General features: G+C 39.3%; 1 protein-coding gene and 1 long non-coding RNA gene across 5 annotated transcripts in view; one reads left to right on the forward strand and one right to left on the reverse strand.

The window, feature by feature from the left end:
* KDM2A (lysine demethylase 2A) overlaps positions 1-20,217 on the reverse strand; it is a 74,136-nt gene that overhangs the window by 3,038 nt on the left and 50,881 nt on the right. For all 4 annotated transcript variants that reach the window (XM_087950485.1, XM_087950486.1, XM_026686603.2 and 1 more), the window contains exons 10-21: positions 17,545-17,698; positions 16,639-16,754; positions 15,008-15,134; positions 14,365-14,762; positions 8,174-8,257; positions 7,456-7,722; positions 7,144-7,275; positions 6,933-7,022; positions 2,863-3,572; positions 1,367-1,530; positions 790-948; positions 412-627 (exon numbers count right to left, since the gene is read on the reverse strand). In XM_087950485.1, coding sequence (XP_087806611.1) covers positions 412-627; positions 790-948; positions 1,367-1,530; positions 2,863-3,572; positions 6,933-7,022; positions 7,144-7,275; positions 7,456-7,722; positions 8,174-8,257; positions 14,365-14,762; positions 15,008-15,134; positions 16,639-16,754; positions 17,545-17,698 — 2,617 coding nt within the window. The remainder of the gene's footprint in view (positions 1-411; positions 628-789; positions 949-1,366; positions 1,531-2,862; positions 3,573-6,932; positions 7,023-7,143; positions 7,276-7,455; positions 7,723-8,173; positions 8,258-14,364; positions 14,763-15,007; positions 15,135-16,638; positions 16,755-17,544; positions 17,699-20,217) is intronic.
* On the forward strand, positions 11,309-20,209 carry LOC148133216 (uncharacterized). Its single transcript, XR_015746602.1, has 4 exons — positions 11,309-11,564; positions 15,685-15,715; positions 19,183-19,251; positions 20,066-20,209. It is a non-coding gene; the product is annotated as an uncharacterized LOC148133216 (long non-coding RNA).

Here is a 20,217-nt window from a genome sequence, read left to right on the forward strand (position 1 = left end):
GTTATTGAATGTGGATTTGCAACAATCAATAAAATGCTTGCACTATACAGGATTTAATTTTAACATGCTACTTCAAATGCATTTCTCAAAAAATATTTGTAATGGAATACTATCCAAGTTCAAATACACGCAGGGTAATTTTTTTACCTCTGGTGACTGTTTTGCTATATTCACATTTAATAAAGACTGGAGGAAAAGCCTATGAAATATGGAAGATAAGCACCTCAAACTTTCACAGGCCTTTGGGTTCTGAAAGATACGTTTGTGACTTGAGAGTAAAAGAGATCACTATCTGTTTAAAATTGCCCTCTTCTGCAACCACAGGGCAAGAAACCAGAGATCATGCAGGCCAGTGGTTCTTGCCAGGGTAGAATGCAGAGATGTATTTTTTAAAAATGCAAGTGCACATACCTGCCATATTAATTTCGGTGAGTGAGTTTCGTGTGGAAGATCCCACAGCTGTTAACAGGTTGGCTGACTGGTCTGTAAGGTGATTGCAGTGACTAAGATCAAGTCGCGAGAGCATAGGCATGTGGCGAATGATGAGCCGGAGTGTGGCATCAGTAATATCCAGCCCGGCCAATCGGAAGTCTATCATGTTACGGAGTTTGCTGCGATTGTCTTGACCTATTGTATGATACACAATAACATTGAAAGGGCACAAAAAACAACTATCGTATATTTCAGCCCCAAACTTCCCCCTTTAATTCTCCTACTCATTATCAATCTGTCTGTCACCCACAAGCTCTCCAGAAATTCCTGCTGTGTGCAAATGGCAAACAAACATACTGGGTTTATCTGATGGAGGTGTCAGCAAGTCCCGAATCTGAGGATCCTTGATTCCTACTGCCCACCGAAGATCGAGGGTCCTGAGAAGGGGGCAGGTAGAGGTACTGAGAGCAGATACTGCTGACCAGGAGCAGCCTGCCAAGATGAGGTCTTTGAGGCCTGTTGAATGATAGATGTGAAAATCTTTTAAATAAATTTTCTGTATATATGTCCAGGACCCCAGCTACTGGACTTCTACTTTGAGCCCTCATTCCAGATTGTAAATGTGAGGCAATAGTTGATCATTGCTGAAGTCCACAGTATAAAAACAATATCTGTATTGTAAGAACAATGCTTCTTTGATAACCCATTAACATTTGCCTCATAGCTTGTTAAGAATTAGGCCAAAGTAACAAATCTAATCTATGGTTATCTTTGGGAAAGCAAATGAATGTCATATTATGATATTCAGAATCCTGAACTATTTTCACAACCAACCTTAGTGATCAGCTATCATAGGAAATTAATCTGTTCAATGGGAAACCTTTAATGTGAGGCTTTGACAGAAAGATGCATCTAACCTGATGAAGGTACATACCTGGTAATCTGTTGATGAGCCAGGTAAGCTGTTTTCTAGAAATATTGGTCCAGCTGAGGTCAAGGCTGACTGGTTGCCTCCTGATTATACCACTAAGAGCCATGGGTGTGATGGACTTATACCTGCTTAAGTCAATCTTTGTCCACAATCTCCTATCACCGCACCTATCAAATATATTGATTTAGGCAGAGAACATACTTTCCTACATCACTTATATAACAGTTCTTGACAAGTCTCTCACCACTATCTTTTGGGGGCAAGTCTAAGATTATTATAGTGGAGTGCATCAGTATATACTCTGAAACAAAGTCTAGATAGGAAAGACATAGCTTGAGATATCATATGGATATAAGCTTATTTTTTTTCTGTCTTGGCCATAGTTACCTTCCAATTCTTCACTACACACACACACACACACTTTTATTTTTATATGAAAGTTAACCTTTTCTATTTACAAGTATAAGGTTGGACATGGCTTTTTACAGTAGTTAGGTCAATAATCTTTCAAATAGTGCATTTGGATCTATGAAGCTTTTCAGTGATAAGAACCATTTTTCTGGATAATCACTGACACATTTACTCCCTCCCAATTCCTATAGATAAGATAGATGATAGATGCATGTTCACTACATATGAAAATATCTCATTCAAAGCACGAAGACAGAAGAGAACTAGAAAAAATCTAAATGATGGTTCATGCTTGCTGTTTGACTTCAACCTAAATATATAAACCAGATCCTGTGGCAGGCTGAGGTCAGATTTTTTTTCCACTATAAAGGGACCGAAGAGGCAGGTCTGAAACCTATGCAGACCAAAGAATTGTGTAGCAATACACCCAGATCGAATATTTCAGTTGCAGAGATTTGTAATGTGAACTCATACATATTCCAATATTAAGTGCTGTACACTTAAAAGCTTCATAGCTAGCTTTTTGCACTGAAAGATATCAACAAAAAATCAAAGCAAAGTGCTTTAAATATTTACTGATAGAACAGAACCATCTTTCGTTGATATATAAATGCTTGAACACAAAACTAAGAATTCAGGGAGTTTAAAATGCACCAGATGGCAGTTCTCTTTAGAATATTGTAGCATACTTAAGTCATGCCCAGACTGTGGCATGTAAAATATTACACCAGATCAGTCCAGAATATATGCTTCCAATGAACATGATTCCATTTTCAGCTATTACTAGCAAAACAATTATTTACAATCTGCACGTTTATTTTTTTCCCCAAATTGTCACTTGAGCATGGAACCGATATGCACATTCTAGACATCGTGTATAGACAAATATTGTTGCATAAATATCTTTATTCCATTTCTGTATCCCCATTTCTGCTTATTCATAAATCTGTCAGTTGAGGCCCAGCAAATACAACCTGATCTATGTTTTTTGGGTGGTATGTAAGGATTGTGTAAGTCACTGTGAAAAATAAAGGCATTACAGAAATGAGCTGTAAAAACTGCTCTGGCAATAATTTCTGTACACTTACCATTTGTGCCAGGTTTTGCATACACGCATACATTCACAAAGCTCCTTGCGAGTAAGGTATCGGAAGACAGACATCCATACTTCCTTTTGCATCCAGATTTCCTCACCATCCGATGCCCTGCCCCCCTGTCCATTTAGCCTGGCTGCCCCATTTTCCTCAGCATTCTCTTCTTCTTCATCTGCACTGTCATCTTCCTCTTCCTCCTCTGCTACTTCTTCATCTCCACCCCGCTGGGGTGTCCTGGCTGAACTTTGGCGCATGACCACACGGGGGGAGTGTCTCATATTAGTGGAGGCAGTGATTGCCTGCAACTTGGGTACAATTGAAGTGCCATGCATGTCTTTGGTAGGTCTTTGCAATGTGACTGTGAGATATGAACCATGAAGCTTGGCTTTTTCTACCTCTGAAAGCTCTTTCTTGCCACTAGGGTTGTTTTCCTTTTCCCGCACAACTGTACGTTCTGTGCCCTGTAGTCGAAGCAGCTGTCGTCTCTTAAAGCGTTCATCTCGACTGGCACCATGATGGTCGCTAGGACCTGCCCCTGGAGAGGACCGTGTCACTATGCTTCGAGGTGACACAGGATCATGGATCAGCTGCAGCATTGGGGTAGGAGAGTGGGGTGGTGGAGTCAGAGGTTCCTCACAGCTTCGCAGGGGACGCAGGACTTTGGCTTGAACTGTGTCATCATCACCATCATCCATTTTCCGTTTCTAAAAAGTGAGTGATATTAAGTTACCATTTAAATATCAAATAGGAGTTTGGGCCTTGGAACGAATGCCATAGATCAGGGATAAATATGATACTCGAAATCCCTCTCTTTTCCTTTCTATGATTGCCAAGAAGAAGCCTACATTTGTTCAAGTAGAAAAATAAAGCAGAATGGGAAATATACACTGATTTACTACATTAAAAGGCTGACGGTTAGAGGTCCCAGTACGACACTTGATGTACTAATGTCTCAGCAAAGATTGAGAACTCCTCTTTGCACTTTAATACTTTCAAATTTAAAAATAAACAATTAAACATGTCTTTTCCCTTAGGGAAAGTGCAAGGATAGCAGCATCATGTGAGATATCAAGAGCAAAAGGAGAAAAGACAGGCTGTGTTATCACTCTTCATTTCCTGTGTGGCACAGAAAGGAAGCAGAGATAAAGTTATATGGATGAAACACGAAGAAAAGGAAGCACAAAGCAAAGAGAACACCCTACAGCGCTTAAAGAAGCCGGTACTGCCTCAGTGGAAAGAGTTGCCAGTTTCTTAGCAGGAACAACCTACTATGCTACCAGTTATGCAAACATAGCTGCTATAGAATTTTTAGATTTTTAAGTATGCTTGATTATAAGTACAGAAGAAAGGGGCTGTATTTTTGTTACGAACATAATTTTTATCTCTTCTTTCCTTAGCAGACTTTGTCCTTTCTTTCATTTTATTTCCTTATTTTTTCCCATTGTTTCTCCTTATCTCCACAGCTTTCTACTGCAGTACTTTTTTTTTATTTCCCTCCTCATCACTACCCCACCCCCAGCCTTTTTGTCTGGGTTTTTCCTCCCTTCCCTTCCTGCTATTCCCAGACAAGAAGTTAGATTGCAAAGCACAAAATTGTTTCCTTCCTTCTCCTTTTGTAACTGGTAATATTCATGAAAGTGATTCAAGTTGCTCCTTTACTGCTTTGACCCGCTGACATATGTGTTTAATACATTATTAAAATTGCTGTTCTTCACAAAGTTTGCCTTTCCAGCTTATATAATTTTCCTTTGTGAAATAAAATGGACACAAATTGGACTTCCAACCTGCACTATTGATTAAGCATCAGGATCTATAGATGTAATGCAAATTGCATTTCTGTAATATATAATGCAAATTACCAAGTTATTTCTGTTTCATATTAAATTTTGACATTTAGTTCTGTGGCAGAATTACACCTTATTTAGGGAGAAGCTCGGAGAAACACATGGAGATCTATATTATTGCAGTCATCATTTATTTAAAACACTTCTATAACTGTCCATCTTTCAGCCAACTGTGGGTGGCTCCTGATCAAAAACTAAAGAGACATATAAAATCATTTTTAAAAACTGTCAAAAAACAACTGGTCAATACATAAAACATCAGAACAAGAAAAATCTGGTGCCAATCCTTGTTAATGTGCCATTATCTAAGCCACTCCCTATACTTGGGGGGAAAGCCAGGTCTTTAAGAAGGCTAAAAAGATGGAAGCCTGTCAAACTTCAGGGGACAAGATGCCCATAGGGTAAGGACTGCCATGGGAAATGTTTCCTTTCTCCTATTAAATAGTATTTAGGGGAGCGTCCTGACCTATCTGATTTGGTCAATATCCTTACAGAAAGGAGGTCCTCCCCACAGATAACTTGGCTTCATGCAATATGGGACTTTAAAGATGATGACCAGTACCTTTATTTCCACTTGCAAATGAACTGGAAGTCAGTGCAGCTTGCACAATAGTAGTGCTATGAGGGCAAACCTATGAATCCCTGTTACTATCCGCTCTGCCGCATTCTGGACCAGTTGAAGTATTGTGGTAATCTAGATGGGAAGTGATCAAGGCTTGAGTGACTGTGAGCAAAGCCACAGGGTGCAATTGGTTTGATCATGATAAAGTCTTCAGATTTTTAAGGAAAGCATATTCCCGTAGCTGTTCTATATGGAGTTCTAACTTCCTCACAACTAATTTTTGAAGGATTTACTTGAGAGACTACCGGTTTTCCATACTATCTGCCTGGCTGGTTCAATCTGGCAGGATTTGTAGACCCCAGAAGTGCACCTTTTCTGTAGCAATACTTGTCCTCTGGGATGTGGTTCCCCCTCTAAGATTCAAAACCACTCTACTGATTTTTCAAAAGGCCCTCAACATATTGGCTCTTTGCCCAGATCTTTGGTGAGATGGTTAATGCTCCTTTGCTTCCTTTTCCTTGTTCCCACCCAAGTTTTTCCTCTGCTTTCTTTTCTTTTTTGCATTTCTTGTTTTGTTACCTTTTAAATGTTTTTAACAAATTGTTAACCATCCAAAGTTGCTGGGAGTTGAATGTCCTATAAATTTAACTGACTGTGACCAGAACCACCTTTCTTCTACAAACCCTTTAATTCATTTGAATGCAATATATTTTCTTCTTCCAATTGGTCTCAAATTATCTGTACTGATCATACAAATGTTACCAAAGTTTAAAGCGATATATATTCAAGATTATCTATGCCAAGGTACAAAATATAACTAGGAAGTTTCAATAGCGTACAGCATACATGTACCAGAAGCAGCAAATGAATGGATGTGAAAAATAAGCCAACTATTCTTCCAGACTGAAATAAAACACAACTTCTTTGAGTTGCTAGTTTAACATACAGATTAGGAAGATGCTACTTTTTTTGTCAAGATTTAATCTGCTAGCAAGTATTCAGGTTATGAACCAAGTTCTTTCTATACTGAACAATATTTCATATATAGTACGTCATAATCAATGTCTCATATAAGGACTCCTTACTACTATGATCTGAGTTACTTAGGACAGGAATGAAGTATTGGAGGGCCACCCTGAGGCCAAATATTCTCCCATTTGGAAATAGCTCTTGCAATGCTCAGAAAGGGATTACCACCTTGCAGTTTTCACTAGAAAGTTCTTTGTTGGGATAGTAGGCCCAGCAGCCCAACTTTGCAGCTTTTGCACTGTCATGTATTTGCTATTTAATAGCTGGATGCTGATTTCCCCCCTGGCAAAATGTCATAATTTACTAGATTCCAGGAAGATCATAAGACAAAACTGTGGAGCAATCTGCTTATTATGAACAATGCAGTTTCTCTTGTGCTCATTAATAGATGCAAGTATTTTCTGCAACAACACCCAAAAGTTCACTTGCTAGAACTACTGATGCACTTCCTGCAAATTGTTCTCAATTCACATAAATAAATCAAGAAACGGAGATGCTGCACCAATCTCAGCTTCCCAGTCATAAAGGCTACATAAAATATTGAGCCGCTCCACAAACAACAGTTTGTCTCATTACTCAAGAGCAGGATACTATGCACAACCAATAAAAAAAAAAAATCACTTCTTTACCTGGCCTTTCTCTGCCTCTTCTCCCTTGTAACACTTTGGGCATTCCCAGCAATTTGGCAATTCCTCGTTCAGTAGCCCTTCCCCATCCATCTGCAGAAGAGAGAAACTCAGCAATAATTTCCATGTTGGTAAGACTCACATTGGTGTCATTCTTATAGCAAATCAAATCAAATCAAATCAAATCGTCTGTATGGAATTTAGAGCTCCTCACCTGTAAACAGCCAGGATGAACAATTTCATTGCAGATGCAGCACTCCATTAGTTTCTTGTCAAAGTCCTGGGAATCTTCATTCTTATCTACCTCTCCACAAAGTGCGCATGTGACAGAATGAGGCAGTCTGGGCTACAAAGTTAAAACAAGAAATCAGACCAGAAACTTCTATTTGGACTTCAAGGATAGTTTTGGGTTCGGATTCAGGGTTATTTTCAAAAAGAATTACAGGCTTCATCCCCTTCATTTACACAAATCAAAGTTTATTTCTTTTGCAAAGACAACTGGTTTTTCTCTTGTAGCATCACTTACCGCCAAGCATTGCCTTAAAATACAAGACTGTTTCATGCGACCAGGCCCTCCAAATTTCTTCATATCTTTGCAGTAATGACACATGCCACATTCACCCTGCAGGCAGGCCTTGCATTTACGACATCGCACCCGCCTCCTTCGTGCACCAGATACTATAGGAGAGACTGTGGGTCTCACAGTTGCAAGTCGTGGAGCTGGTTTCATGGTATGGGGCTTGGTGATAGGGATGGCAGGTAATCTTAACTTTGGCCGAGTCTGAAGCTTGAGCTGTCAGTGTAGGGGGGAAAACGGTATTAAATCTAGAGATTCACAGAATACCAAAGATTCTTCTTTCAAAAGACCACAATGCAATAATAGACTTTCAATCACAGAAAAGCTCTAAACATGGGAACAGAAAAAAAAAATATGTATGCAAAGGGAAAAGAGTTTGCTCCCAAAGATAAGATGTCTAAACAACAGGATTATTTTATCATTAACTAATTCTGAGTTTTGGCAATGATAATTCCTAGAAATCAGCACTTTAAAAATACTATGTACGTTATCCTTAATTTTACTTTCTGCATACTACAATTATGTGCATTTGTAGGAATAAGGCAGCAACAAGAGTCTGTATCTTGGGTCTTTAACTGAAATAAGAGGCTGGATTTAACACAGTGGATTTATATTTTCAACACAAATTTTCCAGTTATTAGAACAAACACAGAGAACCATTATTTACCTTATCCCTCTTCGGCCACTGGACAATAGGGATTCCAGTAAGTGCCAGTTTGGGATCACTGTTTGAATACTCTTCAAGCAATAGCTATAGCAGAACATAGAAAATAAAAATATATCTTTAAACTTCATATAGCATTTTAAAATTATTCAATACACGTTTAATATTCATCCTTAAGAGTAACTGTCTGTAAAAATAAGTAGTCCCATTTATTAATGAAGGTTTTGCATAGTGCTACCTGTAATCTACATCAACTACCCAAAGCATATACCATCTTCAGTTAAAAAAACAAAAACAAAAATTTGTGCAGATATATGGACTATCTTTACAATCCAGTTTTTATTGTTTCCATACTATTACAATGTCCAACTCATACAGAAAGGAATGTCTAATGCATCAGTGCTCAACTATTGTGATTAGACTTACTTTTAACCTTAAAACAGACAATTTGGCCCTAAAATTCAACAGCAGGTACTAAGGCTATTTTTTTCTAATAATGTTGCTTTAATGTTCATCTGTCTTTTTCATATACTGTAGCACTAAATAACCTGAGTCACCAGTCTGCTGCTCAGTGTTAGCAGCATGTGGCTAAAATCATAGGTGATTTTGCATCTCTTCCTAAATATTTCCCCCCTCCTTGTTTCTGATGCTTCTGCTGTACACCCCACATCCACCCACTCGATTGCCGTTTCAGATGTGCTTTATTTACTTGGGGTTACTATGGATACATTACTGGCATTGCCTTGTGCAGGGAGTGCAGTGTTTCTTGCTGCCAAGATGGAAAGAACACTGCATGGGCTGGGCTTGCTCTTGCTGGCACTAACCAATGCAAGGAATTCATATTCCCATATGAAGCTTCTGCTGTGAAATGTCTATTAGTATAGGAGACTTTAAAATTGCCAAGAATTGGGGGAAACCAACATTGAGGATTTAAACCAAATATAAAGGTATCTATCTAATCTATCTGATTAATAGATTGCCCTAAGTAATGAACATATATATGCGACAAAAGAAGAAACTGAATTCTCCTACTCCTGAATCTGTAATCACGCAGACTATCACCTTTATACAATGACAAATATGAATCTATTCAAAGAAAAAAATTGATAGCACATTTTATTTACAGATGTAGGAATAAACAACAATTTAAGTGATGTTTAAATGCGAAGATGGAACTTCCAAAAGCAAAAACAAGAAACCAATCAGGCAGAGTTATTTCCCTATGACACAGAAACTGTACAGTACTGTTTTAGTTTAGCCCAAACCAATAATCCTTAAGCAGGTCATACTTTCCCCCTAATAAAGTAGGAGACAGGAAAAAGAAATATTCCTTTTCACCCTTGGCTGACTAGTCTCTTATCTGTTTAAAATTTTGGAAGCTCCTCACATATAAAATTAAACAGATATATGTGAAGTGCTTCAAAACTAAAATAAAATGGCACTTTAGCAACAACACAGAAACAGTAACAAAATCTGCCAATCAGATAAATGGTGGTTGTTATCTGGTTCAAAGATGTTATTAAAAGTATTCTTGCAACATGCATGGATTAAAATCTTCTGTGTATGTCAGAATGAAGTTGGATCACTTGGATTGCTATACTGATAACACCATTTTTACTAGTGCACATCCCGGATAACAATTAAAGGCCAAGAACCACTACCCACCTCAACATTTGTCATTTAAATAACAGAATTGCAGCTTTTTATGAGACCTACCATTTTACTTTGGGTTTATTTTAGGAAGTTACAATGCAGTTGATAAGAATGCCTTTAAAAGAATCCTTTTTAAAAGAAAAGGTAAACTTCATTATAGACCAAGGGTCATTCAAAAAACAAAAACAAAAAAAACCCCACAACCCGCCTGCCTATTTTAACAAAACTTAATTGGGTTTAAATTTTTTAACGGATTTTTAATCCACCCTGCTTTGCAACTGTTTCCCCACCCTTCAAGAAAAAAAAAAAAACCGTGGGTGGAAGGAAGTGACTGTCGCGGTTAGCCCAGCAGAACGTGCAGTCTCCAAGCCCCGCCCTCTTCCTTACGGCACGTATTTAAGAGGAAAGGTCGGCATTTGAGGGCATGAACACACATGCTGCTTGGGGGGTGGGGGGGGGGGAAAAAGAGACACACACACAAACTCCTTCAGTCAGAGGCACTTTAGGGGTAGCCGCAGAGGCGTGTAAGCTGCGAGGACGACAACACCCAGTTCCACCAATTCCCAGAGACATTTAGAAAGAGCCCATTCGGGAGCAGGAAGAGAAAAGAGATAGAAAAAGACTCGTCGCGGAACTAACTCTGAGAACACGCGACTTTCAAACACGCAACACATCGCTGACAAACTTGTAGAAGTCGAGGGTCTTGCTGCCCTTTAAAGCCAAGCTAAGCGGCCTGGCGTTTCCCCTTCAATTCAAACAACCCCTCCCCCCACCTCCGAAAATGCAGACAAGCTCCGTGAAAGGAAATGCCGCCGGTAAAGCCCGCTCAACCGCTCTCCACGGGAACGCGGGGATCCACTCATTCAGCAGAAGTCCACTCCCCGATCCTGAACCCAGCCCCACCGTTCCGGATCTGCCTGACCTTGCGCGCTCCGTTCCACCGAAGCAGCCGAGAGTCTCGCAAGGAAGTTTCCTGCTATAGTCTCTTTGTTTTCTATTCTGCCCAGTTACCGCTTCGGGTTCGATCTTTTTTGCCCCAAGGTATGCAAGTTTGTTCCCATCCAATCCTCGTTCTCCCGGGCGAGGATTGCGGTGAAACGGGGGCCACTTTTAACAACTCTTGTCAGCCCGAGCAGCTGCCTGGCCGGAGCATGCTCCTTCCAGAACCCTTCAGCGGAAGCTTCCTCTGCCTGCAAACAATGCTGCTGCGTCACCCACATGCAGTTCCCAGCAATGCTTTGCAACGGAAGATGGCAGGAGAGAAAAGAGGCCGAGCGAGCGAAGAACAGAACGGAAAGCCGTTCTGCTGCAGAGTCGGGAGGAGGAGGAGGAGGAGGAGGGGGCTGGACTAAGCGGTTGGCTGCTTGCTAATTGGTCGAAACGGCCGCCTAAGCTGACGCCCTCCCCCCTCCCCCACCACTGCAATTGGAGAATCCGGGGCCAGCAGCCCTTGGGGCCGAGACTCTGGCAGACTTTCGAGAACAGGAAAGCTTTATTAACCCGTTCTCTGGGGTTGCTGCAGCTACGTCTCTCCCCCCCCCCCCAACCCGCCCTTGCATCCCTATTTTGGTCACAAGCAAATTCCTCTTAATAAGGGTGCCTTTCAACAGTAACAATGGCTTTTCTTTTCTTTAACCGCCTAGAACATGGGGGAAAAAAGGTCTTGAGAACCGTGAAACGGCCGAGAGGTACAGCTAGTTTCTTAATGCCGTCAGCTATCCAGCCGCTTTATATTGAAAATGTGAGTTTAAAAGACTGCACGGGAAGTTCGTTGTAGAAGTGAAACTTGTATCTGATGGTTGTTCCCCCACCCCCGCTTTCTTGCTCACGAATCAACGTTTTCGGAATTCAGCACAAACTTGCCATACAGACTTATTAGAGACAAGTTGGTGCTGTACACTAGCCAAACAGGTATTGCTGGATGCTACCCTTGTATTACTGGTTCCCTGAACTAGGCGTTTAAAATGTTTGCTGGTATATTTAGAAGGCTGAAACGGATAAAAAGCGATTGAACAAACATTAAAGGCATGGGCTTATAAAGCTTCTATCCACAAGCAATGCCACAGTATATCTTAAATGTCGATGTTGCTGGGGCTAATGTTCAAAATATGCAACTAGCTATTGTAGTGCAACAGATACTTGGCGTATTTTACATACATAAATGCTTTACTTTGCATGCATATAAACCATTAAGAGATGACAATGCATTCAAACTTACTAAAAGTTTAAACAGCCTTAAGCAGAACTGTGGCTATGTCACATAGCTTGCGGGATACAAGAGAGCAACCTACAGATGCTGAAAAAAAGAAAATGCCTGCAAGACTGTAATACAAATTTTCTCGTTTCAAAGAGTATATTTACACAATTGTTTACAGGTATATTGGAATATGCCACAGCATTTTAATTAATGCATAAAACAGGGGAATAATGTTTTAACAGTTTTGTAGTTTTATTTTTTACTATCAATTGTGGGTTTCACCAACATTTCCTGGAATTATACAACTAAGCAGTATTTCTAACTGAGCACTATTTTTATCAGACTACAATGTAATTGGACACTACCATTTCTATGGAAACTTCTGAATTTGTCATCATTTTTCAGTAGACAGATCAAATGACACACAGTACCCATAAAACACCAACTGAACAAAATGGCAGCTGTTATCTCTAGGAGACATAATGGCTGGTGGTTCTATATACACATATACATGTACACTTCTAATAACCCTCCAATAAGGAAACATTTTTCAGTCTTGCCTTTCAAGTTGGATGATGTGGCTTTGTTGATCATTTGGATTAAATAAATCCTTTTCCCTCTTCAAATAACCACAAGAGAAAAAAAATTCCAGAGAGATAAGGAACAAAAATACACAAATCAAGTTATTGTGCCTTGATTTATATAATGCACTATGCCATAATGTGATTTGACTGGGTTTGACTTGTATTATCTGAATCCAGATACTGGTTTGTAAATTATGATTTATGGTTTTAGTATATGAGGCAAATCCAGACAATTCAGCAAACTTCATAAGCCAGCTACAGTCTTAACAGATGGTGAATCTAGTCTGAAGAAGTTATCAGAAGTTAATGGAGCAGTGGATACTCTACTGTGTTCTGCTTTCTTAAAAACTTAATTGGCTTTCAGGCAAATGACAAATTACTAATTTGTAATACTTCACACAGTTTTATGTTCATATGATATTTGTGCTTATGTGCTGGCTGGGAGCATATAACTAAAAGTATTTTTACCAAGGATTCTGTTCAACAAATCCTTCCAGAGATATATTAAATTATTCAGGGACTCTAAGTGACAAAACACATGGAAGATACATAGTTACTTTACTATAGGAAGTATTTCATACTGATAAAATTCAGGAACTTCCTTGTTTCATTTCCATGAAACAACTTTGTAACGGTACATATCATATATGAAACACTATCAATACATGTTATGAAATATTACCAAAATGTAAATTGATAACAACTGTGCCCATATTAGGGATGTGGAAAATCATTTTTTGACCCTCTTCTTGGGATGCAAATGAAATAGTATGGGGTATACCTTGTTTCCCTGAAAATAAGACCAACCCCAAATATAAGTCCTAGCATGTTTTTATGCCTGCACCTAATATAAACTGTACCCCCCAAATAAGCCCTACTTAAGAGCCTGCGCAGCCGGATGCCCACCCATTTCATCTGGTTGTTTGTGGTGCTGAGGCTATGAGGTGAGGTGGGTCGGGCTGTCCCATGCGCTCCACACTAGCTTACCTCAGGACCTCCCGCAGCCAGGCCATCCACGCCTCGACACCTGCCTCATAGTGGCAGCACTAGCAGCCATGTGCAGCAAGAGCCCACATGATCACTGGCCCATTTCTGCTTGCTCACGGCTGCAACGGAGCAGCAGGGTGAGTGGCGCAGTGGTGCCATGGTTGCGAGGTGAGGCAGGTGTAGAGGCATGGATGGACTGGCTGTGAGGGGTCCTGAGGTAAGCTGGTGTGGGGTACATGAGGTAGCTCCACCCGCCTCACCTTGTGACCACGTCACTGGTGTGTTGCTTGGCCTCCTGCTCCATTGAGGCTACAAGGAAGCAGAAGTGGCTGGCAGTCATGCAGGGTCCTGCTGGACTGAGTTGCTGGTGCCATGGATGCAAGGTGAAGCAGGTGTCGGGGCATGGGTGGCCTGGCTGCGGGGGCCCTGAGGTAAGCCAGGCCACCCATGTACTTATTTTAGGACCCCAAAGAAAATAAGACCCGGTCTTATATTTGGGGAAACATGACTATTCTCAGAATGACAAATCTGCATTATTTCTATTTAGTACAGCAGGGAAAGCAGAAACATTTTCAAATACAAATAGTGTCAGGAATTTTGATAAGTACAAAATAAAATAGCTATTTTGATTTTAGTGTTAAATCAGCTTGCAGTAGTGCAGCATAGTTAGCTATAATCATCCAGTCCTGATTAAATATTTCAATTTGATTATTACTGTTCCTTTGTTCCTTAACTTGATAGTGCTATAGAAAAAGACAATATTTCCATCTTACCTTAACATCTGCAATAAGAGCATCCTCATCTTCTATGCCCGTGGGTACACATTTCTTGTGTAGAGGCAAAGATTCCAGCTTGTCTACAAGACAACGCAGACCTTCAAGCTCAAACTGTGTTAGGTGCACCTTCTTGTCTTTAAGTGAACAATTGCTGTGAGAATCCCATGTTTGGCCATTTTGGGAACCTCGACTGGATTCAGAATCCATAGAGAGAGTTCTCTTAAGACTTGGCAAACTTCGACACCCTCTATTTAGTTCATCATAGTCTAGATTAGCACCATTGGCTACTGGGCTGGTAAGGATTGACCTTCTGGTGATTGCGCGATGTGATTCCTTTCCGCCCATAGCATCGTCTTCATCCATATTTCCTGAATCTGAGTTGCACAGTTCCATATCTGCATACAGGGGAAGAAATAATCATTAGCAGATTAAATATTTGATTTTTTTTGGACAGCATTAAATAAATAAAGGTGAACATATAGTTAGGTTTAAGTCATCCTCTTAGATCACTTGGTGATTGGGTATGTGACTCTTTTCTGGTTATGGCATTATCTTTAAGGGTTATCTGTTAAAATCAGAAGTGCATATGTGTATGTGTATAATATATATATAAAAAGAAAACTACAATAACAGCTCTTACCCATGTTAAGTGATTCCTTCTGAAAGTCCTTGGTCAAATGGGAACGGTTAGTGATGCAGTAGACATAGCGTTCTAGTACATACCAGCACATTTCATAATAAAAGGGATAACGAAATTTAATTGGGACCTATAAAGGAACAAGATATAAGGAAACAGCATTTCTGAGACTATTAGTTATGCAATTTTCTTAATAACCCCACCTTTTTCTCACTTAGCCCTATAGGGAAATCAAAATGCCCCAGTATGTAGAAAATTGCTGCCTTGTAGTTCTCTCAGTATTAATTCATTCATACTTTACAATTCAGTGTGGGGCCAGTGGCATTTTTTCCAGTCTCTTAATTAAAATATAAACTTATTAAAATTAGCTTTCTTACTGAGGACTTCAAAACAGCCTATATAATCTTTAAAAAAGATCTAGGTCATCTTAACTTCTGCCCCATATAAACTAGAGAATACTATTAAGGATAGCTCAATGTGCAGAAAAGTTGAATATTAAAAGAGTGATGAAGATCTCTGATCTGAAGAGCAACCAGAATACCAGAGGGGGGGAAAAATAAGCATGGCTTTTATAAAGGAAAGGCCTTGCTTCATTAGCTTTTTAGAATTTCTGCAATTGCTGAGTCTTTCTATATGGAGACACCCTTTCTACAAATAACATTGTTCTTTCATGTTCACAGAACGCCTTCGATCCAACAATTTTGATAGAAGGTGAGCTATTTTTTGTTACTTGCCCATGTTATAATTTCACACTCTTCTGAAAGGCTTCTCAAACGTCATGAACAAATGAGATTGAAAGGGATTGTAAAACCTGTCCCTTTTCTATGTGAAAGAAGATCTTATGGATAAAACTGCCCATGCCAGTATAAATTATTATCTAAGCTTGTTAACTTGGTTGTGTTTAGACATAAAAGTTTTCCACAACTTCAGAAATTGTATGCTGCCAGCTTATAGACTGGTAACTTATTGAATGATAACAGAATCAATTAACTACACAATGAAAAGAAGTAAAAATAATTTATCTGAAAGGATTTGTCTTGAAGTCAGTGATTACTACAAATCATTTGGAAACAAAGAACTTAGATACTACAGTAACTTGAAGTGAGCCTAGATTACTTAGCACAATAAAGCCTAAGCAGAAACATCAACTTGTGGCATAATTCAGCAGTGAAAAATAAGGGTAAGATTAAAAAAAATCATATGGCAAGTATGAGAATTCAGTTAAACATAAACTGAAAGTAATTTCAGCTCTGTATTTCAGATCAGTACTAGACACTGGATAATAATCAATAAAAGCTGATTACGATAATGCTTCATTTCTGATCTTTCAGGACTAGCTGATATGATAGAAACTGATTTTGGGATTACATGACATCTTGATTTAATCCAGTTAAGTGGATCATCTGTTGTGCCCTGCCATTATGGGCATTGTAAATAACAATTAGAAAACTATTAAAAATATTAGAAAAGAATGTAGACATCTATACTGCTGTTTCTCTGATTAAATTAGTGTTTGTCCTATCTGCTGAAATTTTAGGTTTACCGGTTGCAAAACTGAACTTCAATAGGGATAGTAATATTCTATAATGTGTAAGTTATACAATTTAAAAAAAATGTTTCTGAAAACCTCTTACCCGTGTACGGTCTTCAATACTATAAATCCGTAGCTGCATAGGGATGTTGAAGCTGTGTAGAAAGTTTCCTCCAAAAACTAGGGTATCCATAGGAGTATACACAGCATGGATCCAACCTAAGGATCAAAGCTTATCATTTAAATAATCTGAGTCTCCATAGCTGAAAATCTTGTATTTTTAAAGTTATAATTTACAGATGTTTACACTTCCAAGAGTTGTATTTACTGAACCAATTCTCAGAAAAAATGTATTCTTAATTCCAATTTATCCTAGGATTACAGAAAGGCATAAGATCCAACCTGGCTTAAGCAACATATGTCATGCAGTTTATAAAGATGCAATGATATTTTTCACCTGAAATTGGAGGAAAGGGAGGTTTGGTATTTTCTGGTTTCTTAGAATAACTGCCTATTGCTCTTCCCTCATTATTTTCAACAAGATTTGCCAACAATGCAGATTGCCCTGTTGACTTAAATGAGTAAATACTGTTTAGGTCAGAATCATTTTTAGGCCTCTGAAGCAAAGGGGATAAAGGGCTTACATTACCAGAGATATCACCCGAGACTTATGAGGCTATTTTAAAACTTAATGTATTTATTTCCAACCTCTCAGAAAATCAAAAAAGATGTCAAAGATTATGCTGCCAAAAATTGGGGATTCATTGAATTTTAGCAAAGTGAACCTGGAGATTGTTAAGCAAAGTAGATCGATTGTAGTTAATCGAAGAATTGTCTGTTCAAATTTAAGTATATCCCAGGCTTAATCAAACCGTAAGAAGTACTGTATTATTCTAATACTTCAACAGACATATACTTTTTTAGCAATAAAAAAAGATACTGAGAATCTGCAGTTTAGAACTTTTTCTTAGTGGCTGTGTTTTACCTATGCAACACTGTTTATATATACCTGAGGGAATGACAAAGGTATAGCCTTGCTTTAGTTCAATACGCTGACAATCTGATACCCTGTCACCAAGGAAGATGTCACCTTGTTTCCCTGATAATAGCCAGTTTTCATATAATTCTAAATTCTGTGGAGTGGGTGGGATTAGCCAGAAGATCTGCAAATAGAAAAAGAAAAATTAAGGTGTCCTTCAGAAAAATCAACTATTAAATCCAGATTAGTATTTTAAGTTAGGCAATACCTTGCTGAAAATTGGTGACCTACATATTCCACCTGTAACAGTGATGGCAAACCTTTTTGTTGTGGTGTGCCGAAAGTGCGTGCGTGCAAGATAGCATGCACGTGCGGGCACCCACAATGCAATGTGCCCCCCCGCCCATGCGCGCGCAACACCCCTGCCCCACCCCCCTACCTGCACTGTGCAGGTGCACACCTCCCAGCTAATTTTCAGCCTGTTTGAGGCAGTTTTCACCCTCCTGGAGGCTTGAGGAAAGCCTCTGCAGCCTTGGGAGGCTGAAAAACAGGCCTTCCGGAAATACCATAAGTGCCCGTTTTCAGCCTCCAGAGGGCCTCTGGAGCCTGGGGGAGGCCATTTTCGCCCTCCCCAAGGCTCTAGAGAAGCCTCTGGAGCCTTGGGAGGCTGAAAATGGGCCCATTTCGGCACTTCCAGTGTTTCAGGAAGGCCCATTTTTCGGCCTCCCGAGGCTGCAGAGGCTTCCTTTGAGCCTCCGGGAGGGCGAAAACAGCCTCAAATGGGCCAAAAATCATCTGGGAGGCACGTGCATGCACAGTGCAGTTAGTTTGGCTGGGGCTCGCGTGCCCGCACAAATGGCTCTGCATGCCACAGGTTTGCCATCATGAAACTATAAGCTTCCCAGCTAAAAATTATTTCACACTATGTATCGCTTCTGATAATATTCATACATGCAACAGTAAATGGATCAAGTGCGAAGAAGAAACATAAGACCACTCCATGTTTGAGAGTTTGCTAATTTGTGCTAATTGTGGATGTTTAGTGGATTCTCAACTTTTAGAAGGACAGACCACCCATCTAAACTGCAATAATGCTCAAGAACTAGAGATAAATACAGTAAAAAAAAGATAATTGAAACCATCTAGCATTTGTTCTCTGAAACTTTCTTGCATGTTGCTTATCACATTCAACCAATCTACCATCTCTTTTCTTCAAGTACCCTCCCTCCCCCCATTTCTCTCTCTCTGCATATTGGATTCTCAGGGTAGAGCTTTTCTTCTAAGAGAATTATTTGGAAATATTTTTATCAGCATTTCATCTGCAGCCTGGTCCTGCCCTAGCTATCCCAGTGAGGACAAATCTTTTAGTTTATAATCTTCTCTTTTACAACATGTTACTAGATAATCACTGCCAGCAATTTGAATTGTATGGAGATTGCAATTTGTATGATTATTATTATATGACAAATAGTCCTCAACTTATGACTACAATTGATACTAAAACTTTCATTGTTAAGTAAGGCAGTTGTTACGTGAGTTGCATGAGTTGTGCCTATTTTACAACTTTTTTTTTATCACGGTTGTTAATTGAATCATTGCAGTTGTTAAATGACTCACATAGTCAGTCATTAAACAAATATGGCTTCCTCCACTGACTTTGCTTGTCAGAAATAAAGGTCGTAAATGGTGATCACATGACTCTGGGATGCTGCAACCATCAGAAATACATGCCAGTTGGTGAGTGCCTGAAATTTGATTGTGTGACTGTGGGAATTCTGCAACAGTCATAAGTATGAGGACTGCTTGTAAGTCACTTTTTTCAATTTCTGCTGCAATTTCAAATGATCACTCAATGCAGGAGTCTTCAAACTTGACAGGTTTAAGACTTGTGGACTTCAACTCCCAGAATTCCTCCTCTAATCATGTTAGCTCAGGAATTCTGGGAGTTGAAGTCCACAAGTTTTAAACTTGCCAAGTTTGAAGACCCTTGACTCAATGAGTCGTAATTGAGCGCTACTTTTATATTTAACTAAAACAAAACATCACATTGCATATGCAACACAGAGCCAGTAACTCTCAAAAGTTCAATGTGGCAAAAAGATATTCTAAACCTGGCAGAGCAAACTTACTGCTTTTTGGGAAAAATAATAATTAAAGGTACTAAAATAGATTAATCTTTGTGTCCTCCATTTTCAATAGTACTCTCTGTGTTGTATGTATTATTTACCTCCGTTTAGACTGGCATAGAAAACTAGCCATTTGGATTTTACTCATTTATACTGTATATACTGTAGGAGTTCAGTGAAGTATTGAAGAATCTTTATACATTCCTTAATTTCTATAGTTAATGCAACTAATCCAATTAATTTAAATGGGGGAGATCATTTAATGCACTTTCTCCTCATTCAACAACTGAGTTGCATTCTAACAATTTGGTTGTTAAGTGAAATAATTGCTACGTGAATACATGATTAAGAGAGAGAGGTTATGAAGATCACTGGTTCCTTCTTTCCTAGTGTCCTGTGCCTGATCTATTTTGCTTCCCTTACAGGTTGGAGAGATTTTTAAAATAAGCTTTCTTCCTGGGCTGCTTTTCTCCACACAGCAGTGTTTCCCTAAAAGCCGCAAAAACAAGGTAACAAGCTCAATTCTGTAACCTTAATTAGTTAATTAGCACACTTAGCTGCCTGAAACTAATGGGAT

The sequence above is a fragment of the Notechis scutatus genome, chromosome 1 (assembly GCF_049901735.1).
Source record: "Notechis scutatus isolate UNSWTSFEM ecotype Mainland chromosome 1, rNotScu1.2, whole genome shotgun sequence".
In the NCBI taxonomy this organism is placed as follows: Eukaryota; Metazoa; Chordata; class Lepidosauria; order Squamata; family Elapidae; genus Notechis; species Notechis scutatus.